The sequence below is a fragment of the Lipophrys pholis genome, assembly GCF_963383615.2.
Source record: "Lipophrys pholis genome assembly, chromosome: 20".
Classification (NCBI taxonomy): Eukaryota; Metazoa; Chordata; class Actinopteri; order Blenniiformes; family Blenniidae; genus Lipophrys; species Lipophrys pholis.
The window spans coordinates 10,133,375-10,146,760 of record NC_137648.1 but is presented as its reverse complement, the minus strand read 5'-3'; the positions used below and the strand labels follow the sequence as shown (position 1 = coordinate 10,146,760).

Sequence of the window (13,386 nt, the reverse complement as noted above, 5' to 3'; positions counted from 1 at the left end):
AACGGCGCATCGCAGAGGACTGCGGCTGTGCGCGCGGAGCGGCGGAAGAGATGGAGAGGAGGAGATGTGTGCACAGATGGAGGGGTGGGTGGGTGGGGTGGGGTGGGGGTGGGGGTGGGTGATGGTGAAGGAGGAGTCCCATATGGGCCAGACTGCCATAATACCGGTTAAACTCCGATAAAGAGCTAAATGCCTGATGTGTCAAGGACACGTGCAGAGGTATCTGTGCGTAAAGTTACCAAAACCAGTTTTCCCTGACAGATTGCAGGTGGTTGTTCCCCTAATGACGCCCATTGCTGCAGATCCTGCACTTGGTTTATTAGTATATGGGATTTTGTTTTTTGTTTTTCCCCCCCTGAAGCTCATGTTTCATTTATGAGGATGCTGGATGCAGAAAGCTCACTTTCCTCCTGCGCCGCCCTGCTATTCTGGTCCTGTCTGAGCTATTAACAGCAACCCTGATGTGTGTCACCAGCCTCCTCCTCCTCCTCCGGCCCGCCCTCCTTTCTCCCTCTCCTGTCCTCCATCTTCTCTGTCGCACCTCACACGCCGCTCCTCTCACATCACATCAGCCGGTGGCTAAACTCTTGGCTCCAATGAGTTGGCCATGTGAGAATTTCAGCTGTGCGCGCTTTCAAAAGAAATACCTGCCTTTTGGGTGTGAATGGATTAAAAATAGCTCCTGTTGCAGTGGGGAAGCAGGAATGTGAGGTACCACCGCTAAGAGGCGATGTTGAGCCCCCTATGAGTCATCAGTGCACCTGTGGGACAGAGGAAAGAGCGCGCGCGCGCACACAAAAACACACTCCGCCTCAATCTTACTGGCTTTATTTCTTTTTCTTTAAAACAGAAAATGATCGCTTCACAACAGGCCTTTTTCAAGCAAACCCTCACATTAAGCTTGCCAACACCTACAAAACAGTATCAAAAGTGCACCATAGTGTTAATACATCTTCTCAAGGTCTAACGTTTTCCAATATTATCTTCTTGTAATATTTATACAAATACCATTCTGTACATTGTAGAAATACGCAGCCCAGTGAGCCCCTCTCCCCCCCTCCATCCTTGTTTAGATCCATTCTCCGAGCATCCCGATTCAGAACAACAGTGTGGGGGAGTGAAGACACCAGGCCGATATTACATTATATGAATTATTAAATACCCAGTCACCCCACACCCAAGGCAAAAACTAGAACGCCACTCATACAACCAACCGACATCTGTACAGCCCTCATTCAGCGTCTTTCTAAAAACAATCTGCACACTTATCATTCATTATCGTCTCATTGTCCCGACGGCGGCAACGGTGGATGAGGAAAAAAAAAAGGGGGGGGGGGGGGGGTCGGCTGGTACATTAAAGTGGTGGTGGCGGGAGAGGACGTCCACGGCTGAGCTGCAGCGCTGAGTGCGTTAAAAAGCACAGGTATAGATTACAGCTGTGCGGGCAGGTCGGACGCCGCGCGGGCTGCTGCGGTGCGTTTAGTCTGCTGCTCCCCGCAAACAGGAAGCGGAGCGGCGCTCCCGCTTTACACGTCGAAGACCGTCGGCCCTCGGTTTAGTCTCTGGACTGGTAGAAGAGGATGTAGCCCGACTCGGAGTTCTTGGAGATTTCAGATGTGAGGCCGTAGAATTCCTCTATGGCCTGTGCATCGATTTTCTACAAGAGCAGAAACAGGACATGAAGCGGAGGCTGCGCAAAAGGCTCACCTTCACATTCTGGAGTGCGCCGCTATTCTCACCCACCTCGACAATGTCGTCGTCAAACAGCAACCAAAAGTCGTGACTTTTCACAATGGCAATGTAGTGACCCCTGTTCGGACCACTGAAAGAAAAAAAAAAATAAAGCACCGTGTTTGATTAACAAGTCAACTGTACCATAAACAACATTCCTGCAGCATCTTCGATTCATCTATAAACAGCTTGAAAGTCTTAAAAGGATCTACATGATGAATGTAGAGTTAAGATTCAAGTTGAAACCGCTCAGAAATTACAATATTATACTTAAGAAAAGTGGGTTGAATTACATTTAAAAGAGCATTTGGCAGAAGTTTCATTTCCACGAAGCAGAGGATTGTATTAAATACCAAATCAGATACTTTGAAGCTTTATCTCATTCTCCAAGTAAATTACAATGATGTAGACAAAAATAATATAAACATCACATTTACACCCGTCTTGACTGAGGCATAGCGGTTTGAGGGGGATATTTTGCAGCTTCTCCCACAGAGTGAAACCGATCCATCAGCGATGATAAACCAGACATGAGTTCTTAAATGCATCATACATTTAGCTTCTGCATTCATGTGAATAAATACATATAAGACCTTAACAAGTATGCGTTACACTCGCTGTGAATATTGTAGTTTCGTTATTTGGCAACAGGTTGTGGGATACACAACAGCGTGGTCAGACTGTGAGGAAACGGAGTACAGTGGTTGATCTCAGGCAGTGGAACAGTCGAGCTCGACATGTCGTCATTGAGCGATTTTCTGTCAACCGGCTGGAAAGTGAACCAACCACAAGAGAGCTCAACCAGGTGGGTGGGACTCAGAACTCGGTTAACTCCTGACCGGATCAACAACTTTGAATTCCATTATTGTTCATCTCAAATCTGAATATTATCCAATTACTGAAGATATCAACTTGAAGTGATAATGTACATACCATAATATGATGAGGCTTCACTAGAAAAGAAGTTATTTGATTGAGAGAAATCGAAATACCAGACTTGGATCTCTGCTCAGCACTCCCGAGACCTTCGGCATGTATCATCGTTAATACTGGTTATTTTGTTGTGTAAGCATAAAATAAGCCTTTCTGCCGCAGTAGAAAATTGACCACGAGCCACTTCCGCATCTTTAACAACAACATGTGTTTGGAAACAGGAAGGCCGAGTCTCATGTCACTACATACAAATCTACTCCAGAACAACTCTTATAATCGACTCGAGCGGCTCAACCAGGTGCAATTATCTGATTACTGTAAATTGACCCTATGATGCGAGTTGGAGTCCTTTTTTTTTTTTCCCCTTTCTTTGCATCTTGAATAAACACAGAAAGAAAAGCTCAGATTAAAAAAATAAAAATCATCAGAGATGAACAATCATGGGCAGATGTGACGCTCAAGAGTTTTACACGCGTTCGATTATTATTTGAACAGTGGCTGTTGTTGGGGCTGTGTGCTACCCTACACACCTCCCACAATGCACCACCACGGCGACCAGGTCGTACAACCTCTCCGGATTGGTGGCGTCCCCGGAGGTGTTGAAGAGGCGGAGCTCCAGGGGGAAGACGACTCGATAGGACAGCTTGGTGTAGCGCTGCAGCTGCTCCATGTACTTAAAGCGCTTCAGGTGCAGAGCCAAGATCATGGGCAGCTTCTTTACACGCATCCTACGTTCAAGAACAGAGAGAGAGAGAGAGAGAGAGAGAGACGCTGTGTCTGAACGCCCCGCCACACATTGATTTGCACTAAAAAAAAGAGAACCTTCAACAAAAATGGGATTTTGGAGAAGGAACCTTGATGCTGACCTCTTGTGTGCCTCCTGCTTGCTTCGACATTCTTCACAGTAGTATTTGTACTCGCTGCACAGTGTCTCTGTGTTACTGAAACCTCTGAAAAGGAAACAAAACAATCAAACATCATGGACCGTGTTCGAGTCATATTTCAAAGCAATAAATCTCAAACGAACTGAATGATTCATTAGAAATACGTCAAATGTGGACGTCTGCCAGCCTCAAACATCTCATGGGAACGATACTGGAGTCAAGAGTAAAACTTCACATCCACATAGGAGTTCTGCTCAATAAGATCATTGTCAGCATTGTCAAACATAAAGACATGAAATCTAAGAAAAGCAGAGATCCAATCTGTGAAGCCCAGCGGTTACCTGAGGCAGTGTGTGATGGAGGTATTCTGTTCGACATCCACAGAGAGGTCCAGAAAGTCCTCATCTTTGCTGCTTATCTACAGAGAGAAAAATACAAGACCTTGTGAGTAAAAACTATACTTTGATGATTTGGGAGCTCTCCATTGTACTCGGGTAATTCATTTGTAGGACAACTGTAACAGAAAAAACACCAAAAAAAAGAACACAATTTGAACATTCAGAAAGTATTTGAGACAGCCATTACTTGTTCCTAATCTGGTGTTCCATTCATGCAGACTCAAATCTGCACGTACAGACATATAAACCTATTTAAGGTACTTCATATAGTTTATTAAAGCCTGAAATTAACAGCTGGACAGCTGTATTTGGATGATAATATGTTTGAAAGAGCCTGTTGAGGCTGGATTTGATGATAAAAGTGTCACTAAACCTTCAGGGTTAATGCTGCAGTCTCATCAGATCTTTGTTATGTTGATCGCTGCTTGGCATGAAATCAAACCCAGTTAATGTGTGTGTGAGTATGATTGAAAAAAAAAAAAAGAAGCCATCTCACAGTTTCACAGGTGAGGCAGCGGGTCTCATTGGTCAGAGTGCCTTGGAAGATCTCGTGGACCCAGGTGGGAGCAGGTGTGGCATTGCTGTTGTTGTTCTGGGAGTCCAATGTGCCGTTGGCAAGGCGGCCATTGGTCTTCTCCTGCTTCCTCTCCTCCTGAAGCAGGTCGGCAATGGTGTTGAGCAGGTAGTTCAGGAATTCGTGAGCATCCTGTTGCATGTAGTTGTCAAAAAGCTCTGAGGAATAGAGGATTGATTTCAGCAGGTACTAAAGAGCAGCCGGCGGGAGGCAGTCCACTGAGGAGAAACTGTCATCACGTCTTACTGAGCTGATCTGATCTCACCATTCTCCTTGCGCAGCCGTGTGATGAACTTTTTGGGTGGTATGACGCCCACCTTCCTCTTCTGGTTGGCAATACTGTGGAAGAGGTCAGCCAGGCAGGTGAGCAGGTTCTCCTTTCGCCGCGGCTGACTTCGGTAGGCCAAGATCTTCTCTCGGAACGGCCGGCAGAAGTACAGAGCCTGCAACACCGAGTTGCAGTAGCAGGTGTTCCCAAACTACAGGCAACACGAGGCACACAGGGGGACCTGTGTCAGTATACATCGGGAGGAGATGGACCCAAAACTCGGAATCTACAGTGTTTCAGTCACTACTTACATTGACCAGGCCAAAGTAGTGCTCATTGACCGGAAACTGCTCTGATCCAATCTCTTTCTCTAGAGCAGAGGCATTGGCGCCCTATGAAGGCACACAACAAACAAATAAATAACTTTATTGGAAGAAAACAACCTGAATAAGAGACATGAAGCTAAGCATGGCCATTGCTGGAATAGAGAAACATTATAGGAGCACAAAAACTGAAAGTCAACAGTTTTCACCACCACCCCTACTCAACGCTTGGTGCCATTAGAGGTAAAAGCATGCACTTGTTCTTCACTGAGCCGTCCCTGGTCAGTATTTACACTCATCCCAAGAAGCTTTTAAATCTGAAACTCAATGGGGAAACTACAGATGTGCAGAAGAACGACAACAGAGACCATCTTTCCATATAAATAAAGAGATTGTGGCAGCCCACAAAAGCATATTCTGTCTCACCAGTTTTCTAAATACCCCAAAGTATTATCACACGTCTGCATAAACAATTAAACAGAATTGTGTTTTGCCCGAGACTGCCTAGTGGGATCAGGAAGAATCAATATACGGGATGGATGGATGTGGGTTTCCGATTGTTCCAACTTTAAAGCGTGAAAACAATTACTTCAGGGCAGCATGTTCACAGACACAAAGGAAGTCAACGCATCGTTATTCAAAAATTCTGTCCAAAACATTTAAATCTCTTCCTTTTCTTACAAAGTGACACTTGTACAGATCATTAACAGTCATCAATAATCAAACTAATATTTGCAACTGTCACACTTCCTGAGAAAATACCTGTTTCGTTATTGAAATTTAAAACACTTTGTGAAATTTGAAACCGTTTAAAAAAAAAAAAAAAGTGGTGATAAGCTGCAAGACCAAAAAAACAAACCCAGTTACTTCTTCCCAGCTGGCATCCTTCCTTTAACTCATTTATGTTCTGTGTCCCTGCAGGCGTGACACTCTAACGTAAAAACAATAAGATAAATGTGATTTTCTTGGCGTGATGTTGCAGCATTTCACTCTGTAGGACACAGCTGCGCAGCTCATGTTAAACAATGTCGTCATTCCTCCCCCCCTTTCATAATGTGTGGTAGTTTGTCATATAGGCCAAACACGACAACTTAGGTCTCCTTCACACCGTTTCCCTGCGCGCACACACTGCAGATTGTCCCCCGGACGGGAGTCGCTGTGTGATCCAGCTGCGGTCCAGTTGTTGGCAAGCTCGAACACTTGCTTTAGCATTCGGTTACCTTCACGTTAGCCAATTAGCTGCGACTCCCCGCTGCAGCAGCAGGTGCACTGTCACGGTGCTCCGAGACGACGTGACACACACACCGACCCAACAACTCGTCGCGATGTGCGCTAATAAACAGTCCACGATCGCGAAGGTGCAGCTACTGCGGTTAAAACGAGGGCAGGAGGGGAGGCAGTGGGTGGCTGCCCGTTCGGCTACAAAACTGCTTGGCTAGCACGCGCAGCAGAAATAATTGCTTGGGTTTCCACGATTTAAAAAGCCAGCGGCGGCGCAGCCGCGGTTTCCGCGTCGCTCTCCGGCCCAGCTAACGCCGCCGCGAGGCTGCTGTGCCACTCACCATGGTACAAAAGGAGGCAAATTTGGAGACTGTCATTAGGATTTCCATTCGGCTAGCGCCATCTTCCACCACACATCCGCGCGCTGACAAGACTGGGCTTAGTGGGCTGGCTCATCGCGTGAGGGCAGGACGGAGATCTGCTGAGCTCGCGACGGAAGGGCCAAGAGCAGCGGAGAGAGAGCGTGCGCCGCGCGGAACTTCCGGCTTCGTGATGAGGACCTGCTGGACGCTTGTCCTCCGCTGGAGGTCTTCACACAATTAAAATAACCATAATAACTCACTGAATATTGAAGGACATCAGTCATGATGCAGGCTGCGTTTGTACATTAAAAACGTGTCCTTTCACATTACACCAGAGTGGTGTGTATTGATGGCTTCATTGTGTGGCTCCAGGGTAGTTAATTCAGCTAATGGTGCAGCCATAATCTGGGAAACACTGACACGAGAAATTATTGTGAAAGGAAATAATGTGTTACTTCAATGAGTTACACCAATTGTCCTTCTTGTTCAAGAGCTATGTCGTCACTGACCTTAATAACTAACATAAACAGTATTATTTGCGTGGATTATTTTAGTATTATATGGCCACATATTCAATGTACAGAAGTAATCTGGATCATAACTACATGTGCTCCGATTGTAAACAACTGAACTGCTGGTTGTTGTTTAAAACCGTAGTCAAAGGAGTTTAATGGGTAGACAAGGGGACAAATCTTCCCTTGTCCACATGTCAAAGTGTCCTTGGGCAAGACTCTGAAGCCCAAATTGCTCCTAGATAGATAATGCGCAATTGGTTAAAGAATTTCCATCCGAGATTGATAAAGTATTGCTATTCTATTCTATTCTGTTGTAGGGCAGGTTAACTAGAAGTAGAATTCGAAGAGATTCTAAAACGTTTATAAAACGTATATTAACGTGAGGTCAATTTCTGCTCGTTGTTTTAGTATTTAATGTGTCATATAACTCTTATTTGCGTTGTTTTCCCATGTTGGCTTCTTCCTGCTTAAAGTAAACTGTTTTTATCTTTACGTTTTCAATTTAGTTCAGGCAGTATTGCAGCCTGCCTCAGTTGTGCTTCACAAGGCGGAGTCTGGGGGCCTAAATTCTCTCTTTCCGCCGTACCCGCCATCTTGTAGAGACCGGGGGTAAGAACTTCTCCGTCTTAAACACAAATTTCCTCATGTTTAGCACATAATTTGACCAACTTTACATCCACAAACGTGCCGTAGATAGTCCTTAGGAAGGTACAGGGGGAATTCTGGCTGTAAAAACCGCCCTTGGCTCGATAAACACGGTCAAATGAGAAGAAGCGGAGCAGCGTGGCTCTCCATGTGGGCCTGCAGCGTCACAGACCAGCAGCAGAATATTTCTCAATAATGCATCTAATCTACCAGAAAGCACAAGATAAACATGGTTTATAAGTAATTAGGTTAACATATTTTTATCTTTTGTCTACATTTACCTAACAAATTATTGGTGACCCTGTCTAATCCCGTACCGGTTGAACCATCGTGCACCTCCGTTGTTATGAACAGGTTTTAATGTTAGTGGTTTTCTGTTAATGCTCCCAATAATTCTATTGTCGCAACAGAACTTGATCCTTTCTGGCACATTTTTCTTTATTTACAAAGATATGTAGCTATTTAGAATATTTTCTTTTTATCAGTGACATCTTTCATTCCGCCTTCGAGCATCACATAAGATCTTTCTAGTTGTTGAGTTCAATTTTGAGAAAAATCTTTCAACATCTGTTTTCGTCAATCTCTTTGTTTTCCTCGCAGTAATCGGGCATCATGACGAACACCAGAGGCAAGAGGAGGGGGACGAGGTACATGTTCAGCAGGCCTTTCCGCAAGCATGGTGAGTCTCCTGATAACGTTTATATTACCTTTCCAAGATGGAGAGACTCTTTAAAGGCTTAATTTGTGTATTCTCTTTAACACAGATAATTGTAAAGTTTCCAGAGTTCTTGTACTGCCAACATGTTTACTACCTTTTGTACAGTGAATGGGTAGTGATAGTTGGCTTGAGCTGTCCTTGTACTTTACAGGCCCAATCCCTCTGTCCACCTACATGCGTATCTACAAGAAAGGAGACATCGTTGATATCAAGGTAAGAGTACCTCGTCTGGTTTGGCAGTTCTGGTGAAACTAGAAGGTGAATGGAGTCAAAGCGCAAATGTACCTTTTACAGTAGGCTACTTTACTGTCATAGTTGTTGGTGATGTGCATTAAGAAGTTGAGGCTAATCTGTGACTGACACTTTGAAAAATAAAGTACCCTGATTGTGCAAAGTGTTTTTTGTGTCAAAACTTAAGAAGAATTAGTATTTTCTTTTTATATCCGCTTTACTTCCTCTGTTGAAAACTTGACTTGCACACAAATACAATTGATCGTTATGCAAACCCCTTTCTGTAGTGGACCCTGTGAAATGTTATCCAGTTGTTCTGATGACCGGATGTGGCCTGTGACAAGATGTAAATTGTTTGCTCTGTCTTGATCAGTTCACTCCTGTATTTATACCTTAACAATATTGATGAAGCACACTGCTCTCTCAGGGTGATGCGAAAAAAGAAAAAAAAAAAGACTGGCACATGATTTAGATGCTAATTGTGTTTGCTCAACTACTCAGTCCTGTAAATAAGTATGTTATTGAATGTCACATGTTATATAATCCCCGTAGACCTGGGAGAGTGAGGCTGTTGTCAGCCGGACATTTGTAGAACGTGGAGGGCCATTTCAAGCAGTCGTCCTGATATTCTAATATTGAAAGTCAAAGAAACGGCATTCTACAGTGGACTTGCGATCTCGGAGCAACTCTGTGTTGAAATGATTTTTAGAGATTATCGCTTTCTGATGTGGATCAAACTTTACTGGAGTGACGTCTGTGTTGTGACATCCTGATGTGATTCTCTCCAGGGCACAGGCACCATTCAGAAAGGAATGCCTCACAAATGCTACCACGGCAAGACGGGACGCGTCTACAATGTAACCCAACATGCTGTCGGCATCATTGTCAACAAGCAGGTCAAGTAAGTAGGAAGAGATGTGCTTGAACTTTAGGGATTCAAACTCCTGAACTGTAAACACTGAACATGTAGGGGCTGGTTAACATCAAATCCAGATGTATGTTGTGTTGTTTTCTTCCACTGACGGGGAGGCTACAACATCAATGACCAAGGAAGCTGTCGAATCACTTAACTTCACCAAAATAGTGTGTTGAGATTTTGTGATCATCCTGATTTGTTTTCAAAGTCCACTTGGAGAGGGAAGGTAACCCCACCTTCACTTTGCCACCAGGAACCTTCGTGTCCTCTGTGGTCATTCATGTGGGGAAAAGCAGTTAATCCTTGAACATTCCAGCCAAACTTTCTGGTTTGGTCTGCACGTGTTTTGAGGAGACAGTGATATGAAACTTGAGGTTTAAACTCGATGCTGAGCGGCTCTTTCTATAGTTCTGATTTTTATACTTGGATATTGTCTTTCCGTCTGGCTGTCACAGGGGCAAGATCCTGGCCAAGAGGATCAATGTGCGCATTGAGCATGTGAAACACTCAAAGAGCAGAGACAGTTTCCTGCAGCGCGTCAAAGAGAACGAGAGCAGAAAGCTGGAGGCCAAGCAGCAAGGCACCTGGGTGGAGCTGAAGCGTCAGGTATGAAATGAACAGTAGTTTTTATTCTGGGCCACTTAAAGCAACGTTGATGTGAAAAAATATACTTAAAAGAAATCTGCAAGGTGCCAACAACTTCCTTTATTATATTTTGTATTGTACTGGTACATCTTAAACATTTCAACGCAATAGAAAAGTTGATTTTGTCCTAGTAAAAACTGGAACTTTTAACATTCTGATGTATTCATATATTTTAGTACCTCACAATTATTTTAAACGGAAACCAGTTATTACAAGTAAAATGTCACCAAATGCTTGTAAATTGTGAGTTCTGAGTACAGAAATAATCAACAGTCAGTTTGCCTTTTTTATTGACATTCACCTTATTTTGATGCACCTGTACTTTGTCTTTTTCTGATCTGGTGACCTTCTCTCCTCCTCAGCCTGCTCCTCCCCGCGAGGCTCACTTCGTCAGCACCAAGAAAAACGAGCCTCAGCTGCTGGAGCCCATCCCCTACGAGTTCATGGCATAAGTCTCTCAACAGAATAAAAATATTTGTACACACACTCTGTGTCTTGTGTTCACATATGAAGTGCGAGTGTGAAGACGTGAGCCGTCACTCGGTGATGATCTTCCTCCTTTGATCACTCAAAGATGAAATCAAATGCCATTTCATTTCACCGGCGATCTGAGAGTGATCGGCTCACGTGTCACAAGCATTACATTTTTTTTCCGTTGGTCCAACATGAAGCATCTTGACGTTAAAGAATAAAGCAATGGTGAGACCTATTTTAAGGTATTTTCATGCTTTGTTCAACAAAAAACTTTCCAATTGGTTTGAAGATGATTTTCCTCCACGCGCCACTAGGGGGCGGTCACGTACTTGTTTCACATTTCTAACCGTTCATAAATGAGAATAGTGAAATGGTGTTTTTGTTCGAATGACACCGAAGTACTTTACGTCCATGTCTTATCTGTTCATGAAAGCCACCATTTGAGTGAAAACAGACTAATAGAACTGTAGTGTAACCGTAATGTATGAAATGCAGATGAATGCGCAACTATTTTGTCTGGAAAATTTAGATATTCAGCTGGAGAGTAGTTTTGTAAATCACACGAAATATTCAGACTGGTCGTTTTAACTTTAAAAACTGATATGGTTAAGTGTTCATTTACATGTTTCATAATGCATGTTTTTATTTAAAAGTGAAATATGAAGTAGAATAATGTTGCACCATTATGATAAATTTATTTTGTGGTCTAAGTAAGCTCATTTTTGTTGAGTGTAATTGATTGTAGGTAAACTGAGTGCAGGACAAGCAGGAACTAAATCATTGGGACGTAAAGTCGTTGCCGGACATTGCGTTGTTGGACCAGCAGGTGGCAGTGTGCACCATAAGGTGTGCTGAGCTCAGACCCAAACCTGCGAGCTGACTGCATTAAACTGAAGAATAAAGTCATCTGATAATAAATCCCTTAAAACAAGTTCAAATAAGTTTGTTTTCTCAATATTAAAGAAGTTGGAAATAGTCAAATATGTCATTATTTCAAACGTCACTTTTAACATGATTAGAGCACATTGTCCAAAATGATCTCGCCATAATAAGTTGTATACATCAACAGGAAACACGGAGGTACAAAACACCAGTATTTAGGTTATTAAATGTCTCCTGTATTATGTTTTCACGGGTTGTAGAAATGTGCACATGCAGCACATCTTTCAGTTTAGATGAACCTACATGAGTGAATATTCTGTAAAAAAAAATAAACGGCTTATCTTTGTGAACTTGGTAGATTTCTGAGGAACTTACAAGGTCTAGTGAGTTTGATGCATGCCGATGGAATTTGATTCTTTGGCTCTTAAGAGTAATGGATTATAGTCATTTTTGATTGTAGACATAATGGATTCACTCGACAAACTATGTATCTCCACTGAAATGGTCAGCTGCATTTACTTTATGCAGATTAAAATAGACTGAGTTTTTACGTTATTTATCTCGGCTTCGTAGAAAAATAGAAACATCGACGTACAAAGTGGTTCAATGTGTGTGTGTGTGTGTGTGTTGACCACTTGATGGGGGCTGTTTAATCAGTGGAGGCTGAATGGCTGGCTGGTTATGTGACAAATAGGTTATCTCATCCCACCTCAGTACTTTACCCAATATTTACACAAATTAGGACCCGTCTGCAGAGACGGAGCCAACAGCTCTGCATGGACGACAACACTGGATGACTAGTTTTAAAAATGATGTCGTTGCACCCGATAAGTAGTTACCTTTTAAAAGGAGAGTAAACAATATACCTTGAATAGTGTGATTCATAAAGTAAACAATGTCTGTCATTCTAAGGAGGAAAATACCTAAAATGAGTGTTGTAATCCTCTTGTGAACACCCCTTGAAGATAAACCTGCGCAGGTCGCCTTGCTGCACCTTCATAAAGCTGCAGGCCCGAGGTTGGGATATTCGTTGTTATCGGGCCAGAGTAATAAGTGTCCAACAAGTTGATGAGATAAAACCAGGAAAAACAAAATGCAATCAGTCAATGAGTTGGCAGGCAGCTAAAGCCCTTGGTATTGATTGGCATGGTCTGGATTTTACTCGGAGAGCTCAGATAGGAGGAATGGTATGTAATCATTTCCGTTTATTCTCATCACATTTGAGAAAATGTGACTTTAAAAATATTCATTTTGTGTTTCCCACAACCACACAACTCAGATTGTAGAGAACATTTTTCTTTTTTTGACCTGTAATTTTCATCTACAGTCATTTTGTGTGTGTGTGTGTGTGTGTGTGTGTGTGTGTGTGTGTGTGTGTGTGTGTGTGTGTGTGTGTGTGTGTGTGTGTGTGTGTGTGTGTGTTTACGTGTGTTTACGTGTGTTTACGTGCGTTCTCACAGATGAAACCATCATGTGTGGCACTGACTCATGGAAGTTACTGATTGAAGAAACAACAAAAGTAAACAGAAGGAGGGAGAGAGAGCGAGCGAGAGGGAGGGGAGGAGGTGAGGAGGCCAGAGGGAGACAAGGCCTGTGGATAAAAGCTGTGTGGCACTATGAACTCCTTAATCACACACGTTTGACACACACAGATTGAGCCTGTCGG

At 43.3% G+C, this 13,386-nt stretch overlaps 2 protein-coding genes across 2 annotated transcripts; one reads left to right on the top strand and one right to left on the bottom strand.

The window, feature by feature from the left end:
* Positions 1–811: 811 nt before the first annotated feature.
* On the bottom strand, positions 812–6,841 carry usp12a (ubiquitin specific peptidase 12a). Its single transcript, XM_080489564.1, has 9 exons — positions 6,674–6,841; positions 5,100–5,180; positions 4,786–4,999; positions 4,443–4,678; positions 3,890–3,966; positions 3,531–3,614; positions 3,195–3,392; positions 1,744–1,822; positions 812–1,657 (listed from the first exon to the last, which is right to left on the bottom strand). Exons 1-9 carry the CDS (start codon positions 6,719–6,721, stop codon positions 1,556–1,558), a joined length of 1,119 nt encoding a protein of 372 aa, XP_080345690.1. The 5' UTR covers positions 6,722–6,841; the 3' UTR covers positions 812–1,555.
* Positions 6,474–11,073, top strand: rpl21 (ribosomal protein L21). Its single transcript, XM_080489565.1, has 6 exons — positions 6,474–7,818; positions 8,455–8,533; positions 8,724–8,785; positions 9,592–9,704; positions 10,175–10,325; positions 10,727–11,073. Exons 2-6 carry the CDS (start codon positions 8,467–8,469, stop codon positions 10,814–10,816), a joined length of 483 nt encoding a protein of 160 aa, XP_080345691.1. The 5' UTR covers positions 6,474–7,818; positions 8,455–8,466; the 3' UTR covers positions 10,817–11,073.
* Positions 11,074–13,386: the final 2,313 nt, after the last annotated feature.